This window comes from Tetranychus urticae, chromosome 2 (genome assembly GCF_039701765.1).
Source record: "Tetranychus urticae isolate SD_2017Ah chromosome 2, NJAU_TeUrti_SD_1.0, whole genome shotgun sequence".
NCBI classification, from domain to species: domain Eukaryota; kingdom Metazoa; phylum Arthropoda; class Arachnida; order Trombidiformes; family Tetranychidae; genus Tetranychus; species Tetranychus urticae.
In genome coordinates this window covers 11,724,908-11,752,625 of record NC_142959.1, presented here as the reverse complement: position 1 = coordinate 11,752,625, position 27,718 = coordinate 11,724,908, and the positions used below count along the sequence as shown (strand labels likewise).

Below are 27,718 nucleotides of genomic sequence, written 5' to 3'. Positions count from 1 at the left end.
AATGCGACTAGAATATAATTGAGTATTACAGATATTCAGTACAAGACCTGTTTGAGGATATCCACGACGATTGCAGCACCGGAATAGGATATTTGCTTCTTTTACTTGCTATTAATAGAATGATTAAAATTCAAAATTGTATAGAATGTTCATATTTTTGTTAGTAAATATTAATAGATTGCGTTATATCCAGGGATTGACATAAGTATCTTGGGTTTTAACCTGAGGTTGGAGTTTCTGTTTATTTCAATTCCTTTGTTGGCATTGTGATTTCATTTTCTTCTCAATGAGACATCCATTTAAAATTTGATGGCCAAAGTTGGAGTTTGTTTACAATTTTGGTCAAAAAGTTTTAGTTACAAAACAAAAGATGCTTAAAATTATCTGATTCAATAAAAGTTAAAAAATGTCTTTTATCTGAAATGAAATAAAAATTAACCTTGCAGGCTCATAGAACCATAATAAGCTTTTTCTTTGTAAGCTTATTATTTCTTCACCCATTGACTATCAAACTAAAATTTATTATTTTGCTGCATTATCCTCTTGTGTTTAAGCTTTCATCTTAAGCTTTCGACTGCAAAAATATTTTGCTGACGAAATCTTAAATTTTTCAGCAAATAAATTTTCCACTGTCCATTTACTCAGAGTAAACCAACGATGGTCATCTGTAAAAAATTGCAAAATTACGCTTCACAACTAGCTCCATATCTATGATTAAATACCAAAGGGTCAAAAATAACATTTACTTTTCTGATGAAAAGACCGTAAATTTTTACTTATTGTACTGCAATTAGTCTGACCCATAAGTCTTTTTTAATGGCTAAAGTTGAATTCCTTCTGTCAAGATAATTTGCTGTGTAAAAATAGAATCCAAGCAAAAGTATGCAATAAAAAGTCCAATTCCTAGTTCGAAATGAAACTTCTTTAGAACTGAGTATTAATCGTCGAAAATACAGTGAAATACTTTTCATGTGCATAAATCAAATAACGAATTTCATAACCAGTGATTTTTCTCAAACATTTTTTGAAGTCGAATTTTCAGTCTCATTGTCAAAATTATCGACAAAAATATTCAAGAGAACTTCGAAAAAAAGGAATTCGAATCGAAAATCCAAGTGATTTGAATGCATATTAAACGATTAATCTTTTCGTTTTCAATGTTATTCTTTTTTCAATTCTTATGCAAGATTGCAATATATGAAAAGTCCCTGAGTTCCGACTCGAACGCCATCTCTTGGAGTTCATTTTATCACTGATATAGCATTCTGTTTCTCCAGCATACAAAACGAAAAGAAATTATCCAAGATTCGTTTCCAGTCAATTCATTCACTTGTTCAATAAATCTTTTGTGCTCTTGATATACGTGAACGTGGAAAATGCAACCTTTTATTCCGTTCATCTCTTTATTATATACTTATCAATATATTCATCAAAATGAATCCACTTTTTAACCTTATTCTGGTTCAGCCATTCTTGAAGTAAACAAAATCATTTGTTCCATATTGAAAGGCAACATTCTTCCTGTAGAAGCAAAATCCCCCAAAATTCTTACAAACATATACACAAATACTGACACTGATTTGCTCAGCATTTTCTTAGGTATGCTTAATCAAACATTTCCTATCCCATTATATTATCCTTGTGGCTTTACCTTTCCTTGTTAATATCAATATGCAACTCCCTGTTATCTTAATAATGCAATGTCGAGTATAAAGACAACAAAAAAATTCATTCCCAGTCAACTAAACCTGCTTGATTAAGGTTCTCAGAATTCATTACAAGGATTGTCTTAACAGTAAACAATAACAAGATAGAGACTTAGCATTCACCGGTTATAAGCCAATCTGCGCATTGGCCAAGTTGAATGTTGAAAATTAAATGGAAAAATATTCAACATTTTGCTTGGAAGATTTCAAAATCAAGGTTTAAATAAATTTTCCAATGAAAGTGAGTTAAGCCTTTATCAAGGAACTATCAAAGTTTCCAAGGAAAATGTTGCTGGGAGGATAAAAATATTTGAAATAAAGCAAATTTTCTGTGATATTTCCTCATTTCTGTTTTCTGTCACATTTAACTTGAAAATATGGCGAAAGGAAAGGTGATAATGAACGTGGAAATGGGCGCAAAAAATACAATCAAATTAGTCGACAAAGAATAAGTTTATTTTTAAGCAAAAGAAAAAGACTTTTATCGACTGTAATAATGATTCTCAATATGGTGGACAGGAAAAATGTTGAAGAATATAAATTTTCGCTCTTTCCTTGGATTTCCTTTCAACTCTTTTATTCCCTTTTTCACTGCATTTCCAATCATTATTACAACCTCGTTTTGTATTATTTACTTTATACACCATGAAAATCAAGAATCACGCACCAACAATAGATTATCTGGAATATTCATGAGCAAACTTTTTTCATTACTTATATAAATATTTCAATTCATCTTCCTTTTTTTTCTTCTCTTGAACCTTTTCTTTTCATATAATTTTTTTCAATAAACTTTTCATTTCTACTTTCCATTAGCTTATAATGAACTACTTGTTGAGCAAGGATCATACCTTTGGTAAAGTTATGATTGCAAGTCCTGGGAATGAGAAAAATCAAGAACTCAGATGAGAATTACAAATGATTCATTATCAGAATTGCATCGATAAATTTGCCAAAGAATGTGTTTCCATTTTGATATTGAATTGCAATCCTGGGTCCAGACTTTAGCTTTTCAATGCTATGACAGAATTTGTTACATTCGAAGAATAGAAATTCAATGACAAGATTACCTGAACATTTACATGGAAAACATTTCATGTAAAGCAATTTTGTGCATTCATTTCATAGCCAATAAAATTGCTAATGTCGTACCTTTGATTAGAAAGTGAAAATCTGTTTATCATGATGAATACATAAATGAGAATATTTCATCGAAACTCAATTTTTCGTCAACAATATTCCCCACTATCTCGGATCGATAAGTAAAAAATTGATATTATTTCATTTTTCACTGAACTCCATTTACCTTGGAGTTTTTACTCCAGTTTATTGATATTGATACAAGCGTCAACATTTTTGCACAACAATGTCATCCATCAAGTGATGCTTGAGGTTTTACATTTGTAAGTTAATGTTTTGTCAAAGATAGCAAATGTGAAAGTAACGAAATGAAAAATTGTTTTTCCAGCAAAATTCAACCATCAATTTATTCTAATAAATGCAAAAATCAGAATCAAACAGAAACATTGAAATCGATGAAAGATATAGACGCATGAATTCAATTAAATCAAGCTAAAGATGAAATGTTTGATTTACTTTGCCAACCTTTTAGTCTAAGATTTTCATCTAAACAGAGAAAACATAATTCAGTTCAATTATTTATCTGTTGAAAGATTCTTTAATCAACTTCAAGATTCAGCTTAATTCTGCTGAGAAATGAATAGGAAAATAGGCAAACCATTTGAACAAGAAGAAGGCTTAAGATGCATTAAAACATTAAACATTGCAAATTGAATTGAAATGCATGAGGAATTGAAATTTTCTAGATTCGCCAAAAAACCTGGTTTCTATCCATCTGCTGAAATGATCACTTCCAGGATTAAAATTGTCTTTGAATTATTTTTTCCTCAAAATTCGAAAAAAACGAAATTAAAAAAAAGATCAAAAGTTGATGTCCAAACGGACAATCCGACTTGACAAGTTGCCTTAAAAAGCAATTTGAGTCTAATTTTTAGAGCATTTACTTTTGTTGTCAAATAAACTCCAACTGAGATAATCACAAAATAATCAAATAAAAAACCTAATCAATGAACCATGAATATTGTACATGATGATGATGAAGGTTGAAAAGTGAAAGATGTAAAATAGCTGAAAAGATCAACTGGAAAAGATGAAAAGTGAATGTGAAAAGAAAATTTTGATGAAGTGAATGATATTAAAGCCCTAAAGCTATTAAGTTTGGCCTGATAATAGAGTGAATAAAAGACGAAATGAAATGGATAAACAATGTTGACATTGTTAATTGTTTCTCCTTTTACCTTGTTTATCAGCGTCTGAATCTTGACTGAAAGACAATGAGTGAAAAAGTATTCAGAATAAATTGAACTTTTTACTTATTTTCTCATTAAGTGATAAGTGAAAATGAAGTTGAAAGGTAAAGAGGAAAACGGTTTCAATAAGAAACAATCTAAATCTTTTCTTGGTTCCTTCTTCTTCTTTTTTGTTTCGCTTTTGATGTCTTTTCATCAACATCATCATCTTTTTTCCTTTTCTTTCTTTATTCAATTCTTTTCCCAACTTTTTCTAGGTTAAAGACATGGAACCTGAGTCTAGTGATGATCAACCTAAAAGAAGGCTGATTCGAGCAAACATTAGTCTTAGGTTATCAACAAGCTTTGATGATGATGAAACTCGAGGCTTGTCTGAGGCTCAATCATTGGAAACAACGGATGATCCGTTTTCAGAGGAAGAACCAGAGGGTGAAGAAAATGATGAACTAGAAAAAGATGATTTACTTAATGAACATGTTCATCTTGATGATTCTCTGATGGAACAAGGAATAATGCACAAAAGCAACATTGAATTGGAAAATGATTATGAATATGACGACGATGATGATGATGATGAACATCAAATTGATTCGCATAAAGATGAGCTCGGACAAAAGCCTGATGTGACCAGTGATTCTCCAGCTGTTAAATTTTCTGATCGACTTTGTAAGTACCTTTGCAACTTCGAAAGCCATCTTTTCCTTTTTTTACTTCTCATCACTTAACTCTGTGAATCAGATTATTGTTTCAGTTGAAGCCATGATGATATATTTACTAATTGCTTTGTTAAACAAACAGCTTTAAAGCTTGAATGCAAAAGTGAACAAGAATGTTTCATCAGCCAATCTGATGACAATCAAGTTAAAGGCTTTAAATGGATCAAATGAATCATTAGTTTTTAATTGGTTTAAATGTTCAGTCCACTGAGTTTGTGTTTAGACGATAAATCTCTGTCTTGTTCAACTCGATGGAATCTGTTAATTGTCGAGATTAAAATTACGAGACCATTTTCTTGATGTTCATCATGAAAGTGCTGTTGCAATTGTCTACCTTAATCAACAGCTAATCAGATTGGAATGAAGATTTGAGAGGAAAACGGAGAAAGGAAGAGAAAAAAAGAAAAGCGAAAGAATTGAATTTAATCAAGAAATTAGCTTGTCACCGTAATGGCTAACAAAGTAATTACTCTTCTAGTGTCACATTAACATTATTAAAAGCGTATAATTCTTTTGTTCTCCGCTAATTCAATTTAATTGTGTTTGGATTAATGTTGAATCTGTTTACCGTTTGCTATCATTTGCTAAACAGCTTCAACCAGCATTAAGTCGTGTTATTGTCTTAAGTGACAAGTGGATGTTGAAAGTAAATGAAAAATTTTGTTGTTTCAGTGTTTACGCTATAATGACTGAAACCATTTGGTCCAAGTTTAATTGCTTGAAACGTTAAAATCATTTTCTTACAAAGTAAATGAATAAAAGACTTGATGATGGGCAAGGGAAGTAAATGAGAACCAGAAACTGACTTGAATGAGTTCAACTCTTCCTCAGAACAAAACTTCGAAGTGCAATAGTTCGAAAATCGAAGGTTTAGAGTATTCTGTACTAATATGCCAGAGAATAAAAATTTGACTCAATTTCCAAAAATAGTGCTCATCATGATCGATTGACATTCAATTGATGGTCCGATGGTCGAACCTTGTGGCTATATTGTTTCACAGGTTGGAGTGAAATATTGGAAATTAATTTTTGTGCCATTTGACACTTAATTTATAAAACTTATCATGAGATTTGGCAGCTTAACAGCAACTTTAAAATCGATTTGCTATTTTGCCTTTTGGCTTCAAAGTCCATCTTGCTTCATCTTTTCATAATTTGCTCTTTGAAGCTTTGACCTGTCATCGTTACATTTATTGAATTTGTCATGAAATTAATTGCTTTGCAAGTGTTCTTACAGCGGATCAAAATTTTCAGCTAACAGTTTCCAGTTTAAAATGATTGGATTGGGATTGGTACGACACTTGCAGTGTTCACTTGAAACATATACAATTATGGTGTTGAGTCAACGACAAGAAATGAACAAAATTGAAATGCATTAAGCCGATGACAGTAGTTTAAATTGGTAATCTGAAAGGAATAGTAAAAGAGATGATGAAAGAAGAGGAAACAAAAAATGAACTTTTACGATAAAACCTTTTATAGCTTCATAGACAAGGCATAGACTGGTTTGATGAATGAAAAAAGGTGAACAAAATAGGGAAAGGATTTAAAAACGTAAGAATATCAAATGAATGTAAATGAATAAAATAGACAGAAAAGGAGTGATTCAGGGAACATCGATTGGTACTTAACAAATTTGAATATTAAACCATGAAATGCTCAAGTTTGCTGTTTCTCGCACATTCTGTACCATTAGTTGCTGCTTTAGTAAAATTGATCAGGATCAGACGAAAAGAATACATTTCATCAAAAATTCTTTTCACTTCTTGCCAATTGGGCCGTACTCTGCTTAAGGCTAGCATCTTGATCTTAAGTGTACAGCTCGTCATACTGGACATTAACTGCTATTCATCTTTACAACATTGAAAATGTCAACATCGTTCCATTTGTATTGAATGTGAATCACAATGACTTAAGCAATAATACTTGAATCAATTCTGGTTATCTAACAATTTTTTTAAAAAATGATGAATATCGATATGCTTGGATACCAAATAATGGGCGAAAAATAAGGTATCGAAGTCTAACTCCAATGTATATCGATGCACTAGCCTTTTAACGAAATTTCAAAGTCGATCGCATTAATCAACATTCTAGGTGCATTGCGATGAAATGATGAAAATTTAATGAGAACCTTTTATTGCTTTTTAATGTGATATTTTGTCATATTTTGCGCAATTCTTACACAACTGAATTGAATGTGGAATGAAAGAAGAAATTAAGTGTTCTAGGAATTTGAACATTTGCAATGTTCAAGAAAGCTGAGCTAGAAAGAAGAAATCAACAAGGAAATAAAATGGTCATCTCAGGATTTCTACAAACAGAAAAAAAGAATGTTGATCGAAAGGACATTGTATTCTGAGTTTGTAGTAGTGTAGTAAAGTCCTACTCTGGGCCAACTTGTCCACTCTAGGCCAAACGCGTTTCAAAACCTACATGGCTTTTTTTAACTTTTGTTTAAAATTTCGGCTGGCTTTTTGCTATTTTTGAAATTTTATGGCTTTTTTTAGCAAATACCATAAGTAAACCAAAACCTCACCATTTTACTACATTGTAAGTAGTCTTCATCTTTAGTACCTCGTTATCTATCGCTAACACTCATCAATTGATTGGAATCAATCGAATCAGGCTTATATTAACATATCGGAATATACCATACGTGCATGTATGCAGTGACTGAGTTACGTACAGTATAAGAGGTTGTTGCGAATATTATATTTGATTAGTTTATTACTAGTACACTATTTTTATATCATAACTTTTGGTTTACTCAAGCAGATGGACAAGCTGAAGAACAATTTGACATTAGTCAAGAAACCGATGAAGATCTTATTTCCACCCTCCAGCGTTTAACTAGAAGATATGATGTCGACAAATTTCGTGTGGCTGCCTCGATAACACAGTTTGTTTCTTTGAGAGAATATAGACATAGACAGTACCAAGTTAGTATTGACAGATTTGGACGACAAAAGCTACCTCATTTCAATTTAACTCTTGTGGTCTAACCTACAGAGTGTTAAAATCTGTGTCTTAAATATTATTTAAGTTTTTCTATTATATTTTGTGCATTTGCATTTTGTTATCTGTATAACTTAGATGCATACCTTGATTATGTTTACAAAAGAATGGAAACATTAGTTAAGTTTCCCCAAGAAGCTTTCAATAAACAATATATGGAAGCAATGCAGAAAAGGCAAAATAACACTTAATAATTATTTATATTAAATTGATTTCACTGACTTTTTCATCTAATCTATAGCAAATTTGCACATCTTTAAAAATTCAATTCATTTGCTAACAAAAGCCTTACAATTATTTCAAAAATAGCAAAAAAGCCAGCCGAAATTTTAAACAAAAGTTAAAAAAAGCCATGTAGGTTTTGAAACGCGTTTGGCCTAGAGTGGACAACTTGGCCCAGATTTGGAATTTACTACACTACTGTTTGTGAATGCGAGTGAAATTTCTCCTTCTTCAAGCAGAGGCTTATTCGTTACTCGAGCAAGTGTTGATTCCCACAAATGACGTTGAGTGAACTTGATCAATCATGACTTCATTTTTAATTACAAGTGTGAATAATGAGTTGAATAGTAGCGGAATGTTTTCGAAAGTTCCGTTAACGAAAGCGTGATTTGTGCCTCAAAGATGAAGAAAACCATCCGTAGCAAATTTGCAGTCTTTTTCGAGGTTGATTTGTTGGAATTAGGTTCCTGAAAATGCTCAGATTTTTATATTCTTTTGTCTGAAAACAGTTAACTTGCCTGAGCAATTTCCATGAACCCAGTTTCAATGTGTTTTAGAAGTTTCTTTCTATCCATTTTTTCTTACGACACCTTATTTATTTCAACAACACTTTGACCACATTTTCATCCACCAAGTGCTGGCAAACAAAATCAATACTACACCAGAACTTTCACTTGAAACAATTTTTTATGAAAATTCCCAGTTCTAATTCATAGTTACCATTTATCGATTTTTAATTTTCAACGAAAATCTTATAATCAATTTAGTCTTGTCCATAGATGGTGACTGAGAAAGGATTGTTTTAAGTGGAGGTTGTAATGTAATCTTCTTAAAGTTTTATCTTTTCTTCAAAAATGTTTACTCATAGCCATGATAGGCTTAAACAATAAAATGATGCCACAGAAAATAACAGAATACAATTACATGTTAAGAATTGAAATCTTAAAAGCTAATACAGAAATCCAAATTTTTGAATCTTTAATGTTAAGAAGCTGCGATTTCCGTTTAGATTGAGTTAGTTTGATGACCAATTTGCTTCCCTTCATTAGACTCATCATCAATAATATAAATAAAAATAAATGACGATAAAAATTTGATCAGCCTTTCGTATTAATTTTGCTCAATATTTTTGCTAACAGCAAGAGTTAATATAAGTAGCTTTGATGCTATGAAAGGTTGAGAGAAAAATGTTTAAACATGAAAATAACGGTAAATTTTTTGATAAGTTGAATATTAACGGTAATGATACATTTGAGCAACGAATTTCTCATGTTTTCTCAAATTCATTTATTGACTTGGAGATTCAATGTTATGTGCAACTTGGCTACAAGTATCGACTATTCAATCATTGATTTCGTTTCAACAAGATAAAGTCTATTTTCTCGAATATTATCAAGAATGATTATTGATTACATGTTAACTATTGTGCAGGCAAGAAAAGAGCAACATAAAAATTAAATGATGAAAGTTACCTGATATTGCAACAAAAAGAATGTGAACCGAGAAGAAACAAAAATTCCAGTTGAAAGGGCAAAAAAAGGTGAATTGAATGAAAAATGATTGGACATTAAGAAAGCAAAATGCAATTTTGAGCAACATTTTGAATAAATTTTGTTTTTTTGTATCAAAAAGCCTCATTTTCAGTTTCCATTCAAATCAAAATATAAGTCGATATATTGAAATGCAATTGAATTGAACAAAATGTTGCAAAAAGAAACTCAAATAATTGAAAATGAAAACGCATCTAAATTTTCACTTCACTTCGAACACCTTTTCCTTCTCATAACCAATATTGGTTTTCGTTTTTTTCCCTTTCTTTCAGTCCATTACTTTATCCTGAGCACAAGAATATGTAACATGCAAATGGACAGAATGTTGCATGAAAACGAACAAATAAAATTGACTCAATTTGTCCTAATCTTTTTGTCCATTTCAATTTCAATTCTTTTCTCAACTTTAAAATCCTTTTCTTTCGACTTAATCATTACTTTAAACAAGAAACTGATGCGATCATGGCTGATCGCAAGTTTCTTTCAACGACCCATGCTAACCGTCTTTTCACCGTATTGTCCATCCCCCAATCTAACACATCCACCAAATCATTAAACTAAAAAATGCTTCCCTGCTTTGCATCAATGCTTCCAATGCTTTTGGATACGAATTTTTTTCCTTCCACTCTGAAAATAATTTTCTCAAAAATCTGAATTCTGTGGCGTGGATAATCTCACAAAAAATTTGTTTGGAAAGACTGAAAAAAGTGGTGGATGAAAGTGATGGACAATTTTGTTGGGAAAATTCTCTTTAAAAAATTTATGATTTTTGATTTGGTTATTTTGGTGGATGTGGTGGATAGAGTGGTGGACAATATGGGGGCAATACGGTGAAAAGACGGTAAAAAAGTGGTGCAAAAAAAGCCGGTCATCTCTTCACTCTTTACTCCAAAAGCTAAAGTTTTTCATAAAATCCTGGTCCAACAATGAACCAAAAACATGAATAACAAAAAAGTTTTTCCCCCTCTCTCAATGTTATTGAATACGGATTCTACAATTTTTCCCCCAGCCTCTATTTTCATGAATTTCTCAAAGATCTGAATTCTGAGGTGAGGTTTCCTATTTTTCGTGGATGTAGTTGAATTCGGGCTTTCATGCTGTGTAATTTTTTTTTTATAACCCGCTCAGTTTGCCCACAATCTTGACACAAAAATTTGATACATTGACTTTATATATTGTGTAGATGAGAGAACAATTTCAAGGCGAAATTTCAAACGTTCAATTGTTTATCGAAAAAAAGTTCCTTGATTTTGCGTTCATAGTGAAGTTCACTTGAAATTGAATTTTTGATCAAAATAGATGATGAAGAATTTCCAATCAAATAGAGAAATCAATGAATTTCATTTTCTTGTAGATAATTTGTCCAATGAATAGTCAGTGATGTGAACATTTTCATTGAAATGACGATTCGAAATTTCGCTTAATATACAGTTTGGTGTGAAAATAAATTGAAAGAACAAGTTGATATTCCAATTGAATTAAATCTCGACTCTCAATCAACATGATCAATGATTTTTCAATGATTGGTCAATATGGTTGAGCCTAGTTTCACAAAACTAATGGCCAACTGGGAACCGTAAGAGCAGAAACAATTGACCTCCAAGGGTTATGATAATTGTTGACTTGCCATGTAATCCCAACAAGGTTGGAGTAAAGATTATCATAGCATTTACTATTGAATTGATTAATATTAAAACTGACATTCTGTTGAGACTCTGTTTAGATTATGATTATGCCCAAGTTGACCATTGGAAGGAGAAAAAAGGATTCAACATGGAAAAGGTTCTGACACAGGAGCGATTAATTGAAACGAAATAAAGAAATGAAAAGATCGGAAATGGAAATGTTTTCTATTTTCTAGAGAAGAAGCAACCTTTCAATTAATATTATAATAGTTAGACATTATTGGGTGAAATTAGCTTGAATGGTAATGATGATCATGATCATTATTTGTAAAGAAAATTTGCGCTTTTCTTTTTTCAAAAAAAAACCAGGAAATCAACCTTATTTCCTTGAGGTGTTGTCCTTGCCCAGTAACTTGAACCATGTAAGAAAACGGAAGTTGGAAATTTGGACCTTTTTCTTTTCACTCTTTTCGTTAATCAATTTCAAGCTAATTGAGGGTAAACTAAAGAGTTATGAAGTTATTGTAACTTCTCTATTTACAAGTTCCGGTAACAAATGATTATGGTTTCATTGAAATTGCCAACTAAAATGGCAACCAAGTTCACTGAAAATGTAAAACAAAAACGCTCAAATATCAAAAGGTGCAACGTCAATGTTGAACTTTGTCAAAACTCCAAGACTTCCAAACTCAATAACTCAGAAAATGCAAAACTCAGAATCTTGAAATTTTTTTGCTCATACATAATAAATCTTATTTTTATCATCGTTTGCTCATCAGTAATTGCAATCAAAATATCACAAAATATCCTAAGAAGTCCATTTTGAGCCATGAAAATTGTAATCAAAGCCAAATTCATGTACGATGCAAGACTTGTCACTATAGACTTTCATAATTTACTTTTGCCAAACAAAGGATCAATTTTTTCTCACTTACAAGACCGATATTAGTTGTCGATTGGGTTTCAATTAAAGCTTGAAAAAATCTGAATTCAGCTCTTGTTTCAAGTCAGGTAATGTACTTCTGTTAATGAGTAAACTGATCTCTTGTTTGTTTACAAAAAGTTTCTTCTCTTGCAACACAACATTGGCAAGTAAACTCAAGGTCTTTTTATTACGCTTTAGCTTGCAAGTCTTGCCAATCTGACATCATTTCATTATTCGTATGTTCAGCACATTACTGAGCGGAATCCAATCATCAGATTTTACATGAAATATACAAGCAAATATGAATCATTTGAATTGTTTTCTGACCAAAAACGCTAATCTTGGCTACCTTCAAATTAGTAGTTGGAGTCTTTATTCAGATTATTATTTGATTGAAAATGCAGGGAAAGGTGAGAAGCTTTGAGTAGCTGAAAAATGATGAACCTGGCATGAAATGCGAAAAATATTTTGTTATTCATTATAATAATGGAAATAATATCAGACCAGGAATGGTGAAATATTTCATGTTCACCGTTTACACCATAATCACTATACACCAGCAACCTCTTAAGGTTATTATTATATTTATTATTAAGATTATTATTAGCATCAACTATTCCATTATCTCTATTGAGAATAATATTTCATTGCCTTTCATCTCAACAGTCTATCCTTTTGCTCTTTACCGTTGACCAAATCTGTATCTCAAATAAGCATAAAAAGACTGACAATTTGCAATTCCTTGCCATTATTATTTCACTTTGCAATAATGTTAACTTTGCCTTTTCATTTGCAACTTTTTTAATAATAATTACAGTTCTTCAATTTATCCATCAGTGCCTAAAGATAGAGGAAATGAAACAATCAAATGAATCCATGTTTGCAATCTTTTGTTTCATTGTTAATGTTTTCATCACTCCAAGTTTGAATCAATTTCAACATTTTCCTTGAGCTAATAATGAATGCTATTATAAATAAATAAATATTGAAATTCCTTGACTTGCAATTTTTTTTCTTTCATTTGTAGAATTGTTTAGCAAAATAAACTTTTTTTGCCGATTAATTTGTGATTCATTTATTATTGTAATCTATTGATATTGATGTTCATAAACATGTGTCCATGTCATGCGATTGAAAAAAGTGCAAGTTTACTCCAATGTCTAGAGAAATGCAATAAAATGTTTTATTTATAAGCCATTGATGATTCTGGAGAAATGATTTTCATTCTCTTTTCTCGAGTAAACTTAATTTCTCAAATGGTTCACATGCAATCTATTGGAACATGATCTCATTAGCTAATCGAAAATCAGTCACAACAAGATCAACTAATTTTATTGAAAGCATTGCCATCATTGAGAGGCTAATTTTCGTAATTATCAAAGAAACAAGTAAATCTTGCAAAGCAAAATTTCCAGACATGTTCACACTCATGCACAGAAAATACTTTCCGAAAATAAACTCATAATTAAGATTTGCAAGATCGATCAATGTAAAGTTTTCTTCGTTTCTTTGGTGAAATACAACCTCGGAAACTACGATCTTCTTTCGAGAAAAGTTAACGAAGAAAAAGCGAAATCCAAAATCTCTTTCACTGTTTTCGCAAAAGCTATCAGAACAAGATTTACAAGGAAATAACTTTACTCTTCGGCTTTAACTTCTCTTGTTATGTTCCGCTATTCAATCAGTAATGCTTGTCATTTTTTCTAATAGTTTGGTTAGATAAATTGCTCAGGAAGGATTCCATGTCAAAATCAAATGTTGATCAAATGAACAATAGTTTTGAGAAGAAAGAAGTAGCCGCAAAACAAAAGGCATAAATACATAACTAGTGATAGTAACAGTTCTTATAAATATTTTATTAACCTGAAATTGATTCATTTATGAGCATTGAAAATGTCATCGACTTTTGCATATTGATGTCCAGACTGGCGAGACTAGAGAATCCGTTTAATGCAAATGGACATTGATATTGATACAATATTGACTGTGGCTAATCTTGTTTTCCCAAAGTTTACTCGAAAGTAGAGAAAGGAAAATGTTTATTGCATGGTTGAATGATGAGATGGATTCTCTGAAAGTTCACTTTGATTTTGCATCGACTTTGCTCTTCAGACGTAAAGAGTTAAACTCTTTTCAAGTTAATGAAATATTGAATGGAAAACTTTTTTTTCCACTTTATTAGCTGAAAAGACTCAGAACGATAAACTGCTAACTGCTTTCACCGTATTTTTGTGCATCCAATTGTTCAAAGTTTCTTTATCAAACTAAATCATTTACAGAATTGCATAAAACTTTTGTACTTTTTTTTCGTTCTGTTGCTTCTTCATGAACTCCAACAGTGAATCCAACAAAGAAAGTAAACCAAGGGTAAACTGTCAGTTGAACTAATTACGTTTTATGTAATAATTTGTGTGAAAGTGAGAAACAAAAGGTTCGAAAAGGATATTGATATTATCATTATACTCACTGTTATTATTAGCACTATTATCATTATCAATAATATATCAAAGAAAAGTAAAGCAATTTAGTGCTCAATAGAGAGGAAAGAAAAGGTATAAACAAAAGACTGATCAAAATGGAAAGCAATCTCTTGAGGCAATGATTCTTGTTCAGAAAAGTATTCAATAGTAATACATCAATTCATTACAGGCAAGTTCAATGTCATTCAACTGGTCGACTCGACTTGCTCATCAGAGATGATGATAAAGCACAACAATGTTCAGGTGAATTGCTAAAAATAGATTGAATAAGAAAATGAAACTTTTCTTGAAGCTGTAAGTGACATTGCAAAAGTAAATGTTAAACTTTCAATCAACTGTGTTAATAGCTTATTAATATCAGCTAATTGTGTTGCCTTATGTGATTCCTTTTGCACTCCCAAACTTGAATGAAAAGTGAAAACAGAATTTTTTATTCATAAATTATTCAAGTTTTAAGTTTCAAAGAAACATTTTCCTTAGCCTTCTGTTCATCATCGATTAACAATCATCTTGAAAGGCTCAATCTTACTCATAGTAATAAGTTGAACCGTAATTATTAACGAACCTTACATCAGAACATCTTCTCGATTCTAAAAACAAAGAATAACTTTTGTCTCTCGAAATGAAAACTGAGTTAACTATAAAGTTAAAAGCTTGTTCGTTGAATCATTGAATACTAACAAACTTTTATTGTTAGTACTTGGAATTGGTTCTTGGTTTGACTTTAATAGTGTTTCCAAAAGCTCGCTAATATTTACAAAAGTTACTTTGATCTACAAAGTTCAATACTCGTTGTATCATGTTGAAGCGACTGAATATAATTTTTGATTGTATTCTGTTTACTTTGACAGTTTTCCTCTTTTCGTTGTTTCTCACTTTTGACTTTGACTTGCAGAGTCTGTGAGTCTTTTCCAGCTTAACTGGGCTTTTGGGATTACGTTAAATTCATTTTCAGATAGTAAAGTTTACAGATGAATTTGGGTTAGTTTCAAGAGTAAGCGAGTAGGCAGAGTTGAAAAGTCATGATAATGTTCAAATGATGATAATTTACTATTGAAAAGGTTGACACATCAGTGGACCATGAGTTGAGGTGTGATGATGAATGAGAATGCTGATAATAGATTTGCATCTATTGATCAATTTAGACGAAAAGGTTTGTAAGGAGAAAATGTTGAACAACGAAAAGAAAGAGTTGAAAATTGTCATTAGTCAATAGATGTTCAACTCATTATTCTCATTCTTTCAATGAATTTCCTTTCAATAATTCCAATGGTAGACATGATAATGAGAAACACTTGGATGATAATGATGCTACAAAATGGTGCAAGGTGAACAGACAACAAGAGAAGCTGACTAATGGTGCGGTTGAATAGTAATGTAAAAGTTAAATATGTTTAGTTTCAACATTTTAATTCAACTTTTCATCAAAGGCTACAAACTTTTTTAATGATCCAAGTTATACGACTACTTAAGATGAGTTTTCATAGTTTCCTGACTATTCAAGAGCTCAACAAATTGAATACTTTTATATTCTGTTCTGTACGCTTCACTAAACTACAAATTAAAATGTCTAAAGTAACTTGGAGAAAGAAATCGAGAAGAAATTGAGTTATCGAAGCAACGAACTCTGAATACATTACGAAGATTGCGCTCATCAGATTATCGGTCAAAAGCCAACTTATTGTCTTCTTCGATTCAAGTTATCAGTTCGTTAACAGACAGATATTCTTGCCAGAAAAGTTGACTTGAAGACACAAAATAAGACTGGGAAGCATTGAAAACAGAGTTTTTTGGTTTAATTTTGAATGAGAAAGAGTTTAGGTTTGCTGAAAAAGTGGAATGAACTTTTTGTATAAAACAGAAACGTGCCTTTTGATCATTTGAAAGCGCAAAATGGTTTTGTTTGAAACTTGCCAAACTGATTGTTCATTTGGCGAAATGCTTGCAAAAGGAAATGAGAGAAACAATATTTTGTTTGAAACTGCAACTGTTTTCGAGCATTCATTGTCTTCCTGGTTTCCTCTATCATGAGAATACCTTTTGTAATGGTAATTAGAATGTTTATTGGTAAATTATACTTTACGCTAATAATGATGATGTTTAATAAATGATGAAGGGAAAGATGTTTCGAACTTGATTATTGTACAAATCAAAATGTATCAATAATGTAACAATGGGTTACACTTTATTGACCCATTAAGAGGAAAAGAAAATAATGAAGATGATTAAAGAAGAAACAAACTGCTAATAATGTTGCATGATATTGTAATTGGAAACATGAAGTCGTTTCCAAGGTAAACTGATGATGTAAAGAATGTACTTTATACTCTGATGAATTAAAGTTGAATGAAACCAGTGACTTTGGACAGAGTTAAGACAATAAGATGGACTGACATGAGGCAATTGATGTGAGAAAACAGAAAGTGTAGGCAGAAAATTGACCAACATGAAACTAGTCCAATGCATTTATCTCAATGAATTTCGATCAAATTTAGTAGGATTATTGAGCCAAGTTGAGCATACAAATTTCATCAATTTCGCCTTCTCTTTCATTCGTTTTGATTAACATTTTAATTATATAACACATACAAGCTTCACAAACTCGACATCTACATAAGAAAAGCCTTCAAAGCCAATATGCAAACGGCAATCTCCAACTCTCCAATACTCGAAGTCAACATTCGGAGGGAAAAGTCCTTTTCAACTTGACTGTGAAACTAAACTCTTCTGTGAACGATTTCAAAGCATTTCGTTGGAGATTTCATCGAAGCTCAAAATTAGGAGTAAATGATAGACGACAGGATAATAGCTTTTTCTGGACAACTTCTAGAAGTTTGAAGAGAACATCCAAATGCTCTCATTGAAAGCGTCAATATTGACTATTAGTAGATTAAGTGATATAAAGCTTTTGTGATTTGCAATAAAAACTGCTATTAATTATGAATAAATAAAAATGCATTATATTGTGTATAATGTAATATTAATATTTTCATCGTTGAGGCTTATCAGTTTATTGTAACAATATTAATGCAAAATAACTCGAAGCTTTTACATATTTAATCAGTCACTTTGTTTTAACCAATTTCTTTGGAAGCCTCAACAAGTTTAGTCTATTGTTAATATACGAAACCTTGATTAACTAATTGATGCTAAATGATTGAACCAAAACATTGTAATAATGAGTTGAACAAACGCTATGCAAATCGAAGTAAAAGAGTTCGAAAAATAAGTATTGCTCCAAATGATGCACTTGAAGTTACTTCGATTGCCATTGAAAGATTATCGCAATAAAATAATGATGTGAATAGTTTTAGCAGTCATGTTCAATCAAATAATTTCCCAAAATATTATTCAATTGTTGGTTCACTTCAAGAGTTAGAAAACTGAATTAGAAACAGAGATTGAAATAACTTATATTACTTTATTGATAATAACGATTGAGTTACAAATGGCACAAAATGCAAAGTAAACTAACGATCAAGAGTTGACAAGTTATGGATAACATGGAAGGAAGTTTGAATAGTTTGTGAATAACCATTGCATTTGAAAAGGTTCATGAATGCTAATGTGCTTTGAAGATGGAACAAGAAACCTCAAAAATGGATTCCAAGTTTTCCCCAGTCGAGTGTTCAAATTGGTTTTGGTAAAGTGGTGAGTCGAGGGAAAGGCAGGGAATTATATCTTTTTCAACATTGAAAAGTTGAAAAAATGTGGGTTCGAAAGAGAGTCAAGCATTAGAAGAAGACAAAAAAACCTGCAAAAATGATCGTCATTTTACACCTTTAAATTATCTTGTAAAATCATTTCTTGGTTTTTGCACTTTTCTTTTTTCCTCACTACCGAATAAACTAAATTTATCTAACCCAAAAGGTATCAATTTATTTCTACTTTGGTGGCTTATTTTTGTTTCTCTTTTCTCTTGATTCTACTTTTCTTTTCAAATCTCACCATGTCTTGGTGTTCCTTCAAGTTGAAGCTTTTTCTTAACCCTGAAAAAAAGAAGTGAAATCCTTGGAGAGCTGAAAATGAATTGACAATGAAAAAAGTTTCTTTTAGAGTAAAAAATGTGAAAACATTGAAAAGTAATGTTCAACTTGCTTCTTGACATTTTTCGTCTTTACCCTTTAATGCCGTTTCAAAGGTATTATTACAGGTTAGAGGAAAAGTTTCACTTTGCATGAAGAATTTAATTTTATGGAAAAATATTGCACAAGTTGAAAAGTCGACTTGAACATCAAATGATAAAACTTAATTGAATTATGGAAATTTTGATCAACTCAAAAATTGTTGGAATGTTGCAAAGTGAATGGAAAAAGGAAAAAGAAAAATCATGTTTCAGTCTGAGGTTTCAATTCGTTTGCTTTTTACATTCAACTTGTAGGTAAAGCAAACAGTTTATTGCCAAGGAATGGCATAAAGCTGCATCTTTACCAACGAATCATCAAGTTGATCACTTCAAGTATTTGCCATTTACATGACTGAACAACTATTGATTCAATTGTTATGTTTAAATAAAAAGTCAATAAAAGAGTTTAAAATGAAACCAAAATGAAGATGAAACATCAACTGTTGGCGAGTCAATTTGTGTCACAAAGCAAAAGATCAACTCGTCTGTCGATTAAACTTTTCAACCTTTTCACGATTGATTAACTCTTTTGTGCCATTTGATATTTGCATGTGTAAAAGCGGATAAACTTACTCTTTTAACTCCAAGTTTAAAATAGAAACTTTTTGCAACTTCGATTATGATTGATCAACTCATTCATAGCAAAACATACAAATACTAATATCCAAGCTCAGTTGGGTAAGCAAATGATTCAATTCTTGTTTCTCCAGCAAAGTTTTCTCTTCTTTCTGTGTTCCATTGTTGATAATGAGGCATTTTTGCAGCATTTTGCATTTAAATTGTAAACTGTCATATTGGATTGAAAGGGCTTCCAGGAGGAAAAGATTTGAAGAACAATTTGATTTGACTTTTTCTGGTCAACTACAAGTTTCAACTTTTCAACCTTTAATGGACCCAGTTTGGAGTGAAAAGATTCCAAGCAAATCCTTAGTCAACTTTTATCCTTCAAAACCTTGAAGTTTGTTAATAGAACGAAAAAAGGAAAGTTTTGCAGATTGATTAATCCAAATAAAATTAGGGTTGTTAGTAACATGATAAAATGAGGATAAAGTTGATGCTCTGTAATAGTATTCCAGTAATTGTATATAATTTTTTTGTAACTGGCATAATTCTGATGGATGATTGTTGGGTTTAGGTGAAAATGTATTTTGGCGAGTTTCTTTATTCACTTTAAAGTAATTGACATTCATGAAAGTCTCGAGTAATAAAAAATAATAACCATGGATTATTGGACCATTTTTGCAACGAAATGATCAAACGTTTTTTATCCAAATTGAAGGTTCATTATAATCTGAAAGAATAATTGGCTTAGAATTTTGTTGGGTCCAAAGGGATTTTCTTGTAAAGAGTCAAGAATTGGGTTCACAGGCTGACCAAATAAGGAGCGGCTATAAACTGGTCTCATAATGATGTGTAATTGCATGTTGGTCAGAGCTTAAAATTGAATCTTTTCATTTTATAATTTTCTTTGCTGCTTGCAGTCAATCAATCAAAATGAAAACAATTCATCATTTGCTAACAATATTGACACATTGTTCCTCAACAAAATGCATGAAATCATGAACTTTTTTGGATTAGAAAGTCAGACATCAGAAATTCTGGACATTAGAATCGAAGGTTTTGAAAGTTTTATTTGCTTTTATCTTTTTGTATTCTTTTGTATTGAACAATTGCAAGTCGAGTGTAAACAAAATTTTACAACAAAAGTTGATGTTCATTAAACTTTTAAATCAACTTTTAATTAACTTTGAGTTTGTAAATTTATAGCTAATTACTAATCATTAACAGCTTATATCTTGCATTTTCAGCTTCATTTCCCTACAAAAACTCTTTGCATTCATTAAAACAAAAAGGAGAAAAAAATGAAAACAGAATTTCATTTTTCCCCTGAAATAGAGTAGAGTTGAACAAACAAAAGTTTTCAGTGAATCGTTTCTCTTCTGTTTATCATTGATTTACAATTATCTTTTCAAAAGGTTAACTTGTTCATAATAACCAGCTAATTAGTCGTAATTAGTTATTCAAAGAAAATTAAGCTTACACTAATATCTTGAAATGGAAGCACGACTCAACTTGAACAACAAAATTCATTCAATTTTGATACATGAGAAAAAGAAAATTCAGAAATTCTCTTTTCCATTCCATATCAACTTTTCGAAGGTTTATATAAAATCTTTCTATGAGAAACATTGGCTTTTGTCAATAGAATCGTTTTTTGACTTCGTTGCGTTGAGTGAAAATAGAGGAAATCTGTTGGAGTAGATGGGGAAGAATGAAGAAAATAAGTTTGCGAAAAGTTCATTTGCAGTGAGAAATGAAAGGTGCAATTGTATTCTCAAAGTGACAGAATGTCCAAAAAATGTGCTTTTCACAGTAATTATCGTGATTTTGTCGTTTTCTTTTCAATCTTTTCTTATTTTCTTCCATCAATTCCTGTAACTCATTCACCTTTTGTTTATTTTTATCCTTTTTTTACCGTCACTTCTTCCTCTTGTTACTCTACTTACTCTCTCTCCACCTATTTTCCATGATGGAGAATCAAATTGAAATTGAGTCAATGAACAGGTCAAAATGAAGCTGAATCTGTATTGTTTTACAACAACAAGGGAACAAAAAAGAAGCTGCAATTCAGTGTAAATAATGATGAATGCAACCAAAACTAACAAAAACAGCAAAATAATAGCAAATAAGTTATTCTTTGTTGAACGGAAAAAAAAGTTATACAAACTCTGATGATCAGATGAATAAAGCTCTTGGATTTTTTTCCTTCTTTTCTTGCTCGATACTTTTTTCCATTACTTTTTTTCCTTGGGTCTTTTACCAGGGAAATGATAAGAAGATACGAAAAAAAGTCACAACATTGACCAAAGGAAATATCCAATAATTATTTTCTCCAAAACCTGATGTTCGTTCATTATAATTAACTATTAATGTCAACATTTTTGTATCGCTCATTTTATCCTCTTCACCATTCACTTGATAATTATTTTTCACATTCAACTCCAGACGAAACATAAAACCTTTTATACTAATAAGAAGTGGTAAAGTTGATCAATAAACATAATAAAGATTCATGTTAAAGGCAAAAAGAAATGTTTATTGGAATCAAATCAACTTACAAAACGAAACTAAATGATTTGCAAACGAAATTCATCTGCAAAACTAGAATCTAGAAAACAGAAAATTCGAACGAAACTAAACATCACGATTCAATTAGACTTGAAAGATGAGAAAAACAAGTCTTGAATAACATCGAATCGTGAAGAATCACAAAGCTTCCAAGTTTGTCAAACTTTGGTTACTTGTCGAGTAACCAACGAATCCCATTAACTTTCAAGTTCGTACTTCTAATCCTAATGGAAGCAACTTTGCGTGCTTGGATAATCTTTTGGATCGCTACTTGAAACATGAATATTGAATCAGTTTACTTTTTTAGCCTTTGAACCTGGGAAGGTTGTTCAACAGTTTCAAGGCTATTTATAAATTGTCAAGGAATCAAGAATGCATTTGCAAGTAAATTTTAAAATTCAATTTTTCTTCAAAATTTCTTTCAATTTCTTGCAATATGTTAATGTTTATTTCATTACTTGCTCATTCAACTCGAGTCTTTCCAATATGTTTAGATCTTTTTTTGTCTTTACCTTTACTGTTACATTTCATTGAGCGATTCTAAAAATGGTTTATTAAATTATTGGTAATCAAGTAATGACATTGCAAATGAAATCAAGTAATTTGATAATCAAGTGAATAATAATTTTTATTATAATGAAATGAATAAAAAAGAAGAGATGAAACAGCCAACAGATTCTAAAGTGATAGTCATATTCAGAGAGAAATACTTTATTCTGCAATAGGAATGATGGTAATGAAATGAACTCATCATGCCATTTGATTGATTATGCTTAACCCATCAAACGCATTCTACTTCGTTATCCTCTGCTGCTCGACTATTACAAACTGCTTTCATTATTAAATCAAATTCTCAATTTCATCTTCACTTTCGATTCACTCCCAACATTTCAAACTTTTGTTCAACAAAAGTTTATGAAAGCTGGAGCTCATTGAAGGAAATATTATTCAATATTCAAAGTTAGCCAAATGAGTTGAGCCAAGAATAGCAAAACTTTTGTCGAAATTGTTTTCAAGTTTGGAAAATTTTCGATTTTCTACTTTTTCCTCTGGAAAAGTTTGAATGCTAAGTTTTCCTGATTGTCTCAGAACTTGAGTTGATTCAAACAAACGTTTTTGTCGAGAGTTGCTTCAATTGCTTCTAAGGTCCAGCCTCAAGATAAATGTCAATAATTTTGAATAGACTTATTCGAATGGAACATTTGTTAAAGTCAAAGAAGACTTGGTTTCGTTCATGTTTATCAATATTCAACTTTTATTGTCATGAAATCGTCATTCACTCAAATCAGATAATCACAACCATGAATCTCTTTCATTGGCTCATTGATACAATTCTACATTCAATTGAGAGATTTTCTTTTTTCCTTTTTCTTCCCTCATTCCTCGATTCGCCAATTCAATTTTCATAAGTACCATTGTGATTTATATTCCAACTCATTGTTCTGAAACCTTTTCTTTTCCTTCCTCCCTTTCTCATCCTCCCATTCAACCTTCACCCGCATCATCGTCAACAAACTCTTCACTGAAAAGTTCATCATTTCTCGTCCTTTTCCCTCTTCATCATCATTATCATGTTCATTCACAATGCAGGCGATTCAATCTAGATTTATGACTTTTACGTTTTCTTGCAAGAATTGAAAGAGAAGAAGAAAAAAAGTTTGACAAATTCAACTTGAATTGTACAATCGTTAATCTTGGTTTGCCTTTTAATCACAACTTGAATGGACAAGTTTCAAAGCTCAAGTCGAACCATATTTTATCGAAAGAATCTTTGAATGTTAAAACTCCCAAATTCCAAAAAGAAAAATTCTTTACAGTTTCATGTTCCATGGTTTCATAAAGTTTCATCAGTTTTGCTATTCTTAGTTATTTGTTCATCTTAGACACTTGCTTTGTTGAAATCAAGTTGAAAAGGTTTACCAAGTTTCCTTGTTTTACAACATAATCAGAAAATGATTTTTACCTGTTTTTGTTTCACTTCATCTCGAGTTTCAATGTTTTACTTTGGCTTTACTTTTTAATCATACAATGAACGATTCTCAAATAACAGGTGAAAAATATTTCTGTTGACAAAAAGAATCACAAAAAATCTCAACTTTCAACCATTCAATAGTATCTATTATCATGTTTTATTGCCTCGACAATTGAGCAAATAATGTTGCAGTTATTTTAATATTTCAATAATAATAAACTTTAATGGACAGAGAAAAATGATGTCAAGCGAACATTAAAACATTTTCAACTTTTCCTTTTTCTTTCCTTTTTCTCAAATTCCATATCAACTGGACTCATTCAACTTGATTCATGGGTAATAATGATATCAGCAAATAAATGGTTTGCTCAAGCAAATAAACAGGGAATAATATGAAAAGAGAGTGAAAAATTCTTTACACAAATTTTTATTCGCATAAAATGAATGATGAAAGGGACAAATGAAAATATTTGTACAATAATATCATCTAAGAGGGCAAATAATGGTACATTTTGAAAGCTTTGAAACTTGCCATTTCAATCCTTTCAATATTCAAACATTGACAATGTTTATCCAGTTTGAATGTTACTCCAGGCAAATTTGGAAAACTCAGTGTATTAATAAAAACAGATACAAAATTGGAATTAGATAATGTACACACAATATCAGTGTATTTGCTTGATGAATCGAATGATTTTGGGAGGAAATTATTTTTAAATTGAATTCGCCAATTGTCAACTCGGCCATTTCAATGCAACCTGGACTAGACTGGTTTACAGGTTTAACTTTGCCAAGTTAATGGTCATAATGTTGCACATTGATATTCAATAGTATTACGTCAATACATTCATTAGACCAAGGCATTGAATGAGTCCTTTAAAGATTTGCAAACATTGGAATGACGTTTAAAATGTTTATTTTCTTTGGAATATTTGTTCCAAGTTTCCTCATCAAATGCATCGATTATCGATTCTTCAAAAATCTTTGAAAGTTTTGGACAAAATATTACGAAATACTCAATCGGAAAAGATTTCAAGAAAATTCGTTGCAAGTTACAGAGGATTCCCTCCCAGCTTGCAACACTAAAGTCTGACATTTTTAACGAAAATTTCGTCTTAACTTAAAAAATTTTTAGTTCAGCTTTCATTCGATCGGTATTTCGATTTATCATTGACTGGAATTGAAATTCTTTCGGTTACAAGTTACTTACGGTTATTAACTTCGAGCTGAGCTACGAATGATGGATCTTTTATTTGCTTCTAAGTCAATGATACCGACGAAAGGTTGAAAGTCAATTTGATTGTCGAGTTGAAAGGGCCATTTATGACACATTCAACTGATTGTCAACTTTTGACGTTTGTAATGATAATCTGGAAAATAATGTTTACGTTGTTTCACTTATTCCCTGTGGGTTGCTTGTTAGACCAGATTGTTGAAAGAAGGTTGAATAAAAAGAAAATCAGAACTAAAGCTAAATTTTATTGCATACTTTTGGTCCTTTCGTTTGCTTACTTTGCTGCCATGAAACTAAAAATAAAACGATAAATGAATAACTTATTATAATTTATTGTGTGACCAGAATTAGATGGTACCACAAATGTTTAAATATAAATATCTGTTGACATTAAATTGAAAAAGACAGAGATTTTTCTTTCTCGTGTTCCAAATTATCTCGACTCATATCATCTTTTATATCGTAAATATCATCTCATAGATTATTTTTATTCTCACTTTTATTGCCATTTTTATACCTTTATTTTATTGCCCGGACAAAGTTGATTTTTTCGTGAAAACTCCATTTAACTGGGAGTATTAACTGGGAGTGAAATCATATCCCAATGTTTATACGTTTTTCACATTTTTTATTCTCCTTTTCTCGATCTCAATGGGAAAATGTTGTTAATAATTTAAAATTTAAATCCTAAACAGAAACTTGACTGATTCGATTCATGAGCTAATCTATTTTCTTGGAATCAACATCAATGAATAACTATCTTGTTAATTAATAATGAACTCTTGGACTGATAACAGATAATCAAATAATATTGTTTTTGTTTTTCGCTCATTTCATTACATTGAGTAAAGTTGCTTCTCGATCGATCTTCTCGATTATTATCTCAATTATTCATTCACGCCATTCGAATAAATTGTTGGGATTAGATGAGCAAATTATTCATCAGTGCATAACGTGTTTACATAAAAATGATTTAATGTTTTTTTTCGTTTACTTTTACAGTTAGCAAAATATTGAAACTTTCAAAGGAAGCCAAAAGTTCACCGACTGGGAGTATAAAGGGTTCGACTTTAGCATCCAAAATGCGTAAAGTATTGGAAGATTTTCAAACATCTTCAAGCTCACGTGGACCCTCGAAGGCTGGTATCAATTATAATCAAGACACTAGAGGATGGTACAATGATTTGATGAGCTTTATAAGTTCACAGGATAACTTTGATCCAGCCACAATGACTCTAGACAATTTGCAAAAATTGCGTTCAGTCATGTGTAAAGCTGAAAGAGCCAGTCTCAGTGTAACCAAAGAGATGGAATCTGATCTCGTTAACCACAAAATTTGCTTCATTTGTCTCAAGGTGCGCTTCAATCTAATCAAATGGTCAACTAGGTGTAAAATTTGCTCACAGACCATGTGTGACAAGTGCACAGTCTTTCTGTCCCTTCCTCACCAGCCATTTAGTGAAATAACAGTTGATCAAATTGAAGCCTCCCAGTCAGTCCAACAGCTTTCAGCGACAGACCCAGGCTCTAGTCCATCAACTTCAACCTCACCAAGTTCACTCTTGGCATCAGTCAATGAACAAGAGTCAGACCCTTCTACGGAGCCAAGCTCAATGACAGGCCAAGATGAAGCAAGTTCCCCATCGGTGTCACCCTTACCTTGTGCATCAACTTCAATACCTCGTTCGCCTCGTCACTTGGCGAGTAAAACTCTGCCCAACATTTTGCGCTCTTTATCCATCAAAAGCTCAGATTCCCTTGAGACAATCAAAGTGTGCAAAGATTGTAAACTTTTCATCGGTAAATTGCGAAAAATGAAAGCCACAATATAATTCATATCATTACTCTATGGTGCGCATAAAATGCAAAACTTGAACCAAATTTCTTTAACCAACAATAATGTTATTATACAATATTCATTCAAATTCACTCCCTGTTTTTCACTATCTCATAATAATCTACTTGAAATAATTTTGCCGGAAAAATGAAGCCAATAATTGGATAAGTAAATGAACCAATTAAACATCATCAAAGACTAACAATTGATACATACTGAGCAGCTAACGAAATAACTAACGAGTAAAGTCAAATTTTCTTATCTACCAAAAGCTCTTTACATGGTAAATCGGATTACAATTGATGACTCCAATTATTATTAAAATTGAAGAAAACCATTATTTAATCAACATTTGTTTGCATTTATTATAATTTATTCATGCAAATTTTGATGCAATGCAATGAAAGTCGAGATGAAAAAATTGATTTTTAACCCTTTCGTCTTTTCCTTCCTCACTTGAAATAAAATTCATTTCTTTTTTTTTCATTTAAAATTAGCATCACAATTTATTAAAACTAATATAAGATAAATTCATTTCACAGAGAAAATCATTTCAACTCTTCATTCTTCTTTTCTTTTTTAATCAATACAACATTCATTTTGCAGCACAACTGAATGGGATAAGAAATAGGTAAGATTGATTAATCAATAATCCATGGTTGATTAATATGATAATATCTCATTGGAATAAAAAGGAAGAAAAAAAGCAATCATTTATCATCTTTGTGATTATTGTTGTTAGCATAATCCTATAAGGTGAGGTCATCAATTTGTTGCTTATAATGATTGTATGAAGAGAAGAAAATAACCTTTCATGAGTTTTGATGAGCGACAGAATGCTGACTCAC

At 31.2% G+C, this 27,718-nt stretch overlaps 2 protein-coding genes across 2 annotated transcripts in view; one reads left to right on the top strand and one right to left on the bottom strand.

The window, feature by feature from the left end:
- The window catches only part of LOC107360009 (metabotropic glutamate receptor 3-like), a 78,368-nt gene that overhangs the window by 45,082 nt on the left and 5,568 nt on the right, over nt 1–27,718 (bottom strand). The gene's annotated exons all lie outside the window — the stretch shown is intronic.
- On the top strand, nt 1,271–27,363 carry LOC107360010 (uncharacterized). Its single transcript, XM_015926620.3, has 3 exons — nt 1,271–1,599; nt 4,294–4,702; nt 26,036–27,363. Exons 2-3 carry the CDS (start codon nt 4,303–4,305, stop codon nt 26,863–26,865), a joined length of 1,230 nt encoding a protein of 409 aa, XP_015782106.2. The 5' UTR covers nt 1,271–1,599; nt 4,294–4,302; the 3' UTR covers nt 26,866–27,363.